Genomic DNA, 888 nt, shown 5'->3' with positions numbered 1-888 from the left:
CTGCCCCGAGCGCCCACGAGCGCGTGGCCGGCAGGCGCAGCCACTCACCGGGCGCAAGCTCCTGATTACGTCCCGCTCTCTTGGCTGCCCGGCCAGAGTGCGGCAAAGGGTAAAGGGCAGAGGTCAAGGTTCAGAGTCCAAGCAGCAGAGAAACCAAAGCAGAGCAGAGCGTGAGGTGAGGTCGGGGTGCGGCGCGAGGGCAGCAGCAGGCCGGCGCCCACGGCCAGGTGAGGGCGGGGCCGCTGGACCCAGGGGCGGCGGGGCGCGGCCACGGTGGCACTCACCAGGCTGTCCCCGGAGAGCACCTCCAGCAGGGAGAGCAGGTTGTGGCCATCACGGAGGTCTTCGTACAGGTCACTGACGTGCCTCTGGGCCTGCGGACACAGGGCGTGCTGGCCGCTGACCCCCGCGCCCCCACAGGCCCGGACACTGACCCCAGAGGCAGAGGCGGGCGGCCGCGAGCATGCCCCGGACACCTACCTCTGCCCGCCAGTGCTAAGGGAGGGCCCAGGAGGGCCAGGAGGGAGGGGAGCAGGACAGACGGCGAGAGCGTGGGAGGAGGAGACAGAAATAACAGGTCTCAGAGATGAAAGGCCCGCCCGCCCCCCGCCCGCGGGACCACCAACCTTGATGAGGTGCTTGTTGACCCACTTGGTGAAGGTCTTCTTCTGCACACGGTCCCGCTCATCTGCGGAGGGCGAGACCGTCACAGGCTGGACCCGCACCAGCAGCTGGGTCTGCAGCAGGGCCCCAGAACCGCCCGGGGCGCCGCCCCGCCCCACGGACCCTCTGGCTGGCTGCCGGTCTCCCCGGGCGATGGGAGGGTCCAGCCAGACACCCGAGCCACGGGCTGCCCGGGCCTGCCTCGCCCCCAGGCACGCCCCTGCT

The 888-nt window shown here is 70.9% G+C and overlaps 1 protein-coding gene across 1 annotated transcript in view; it reads right to left on the bottom strand.

Annotated features, from left to right (window-relative positions):
* The window catches only part of PLEC (plectin), a 29,357-nt gene that overhangs the window by 20,726 nt on the left and 7,743 nt on the right, over positions 1-888 (bottom strand). The window contains exons 2-4 of the mRNA XM_012722872.1: positions 627-688; positions 285-374; positions 49-84 (exon numbers count right to left, since the gene is read on the bottom strand). Coding sequence (XP_012578326.1) covers positions 49-84; positions 285-374; positions 627-688 — 188 coding nt within the window. The remainder of the gene's footprint in view (positions 1-48; positions 85-284; positions 375-626; positions 689-888) is intronic.

This window comes from Condylura cristata, unplaced genomic scaffold (genome assembly GCF_000260355.1).
Source record: "Condylura cristata isolate star-nosed mole 26May11 unplaced genomic scaffold, ConCri1.0 scaffold00009, whole genome shotgun sequence".
NCBI lineage: Eukaryota > Metazoa > Chordata > Mammalia > Eulipotyphla > Talpidae > Condylura > Condylura cristata.
This window is presented reverse-complemented; position numbering and strand designations above follow the sequence as displayed.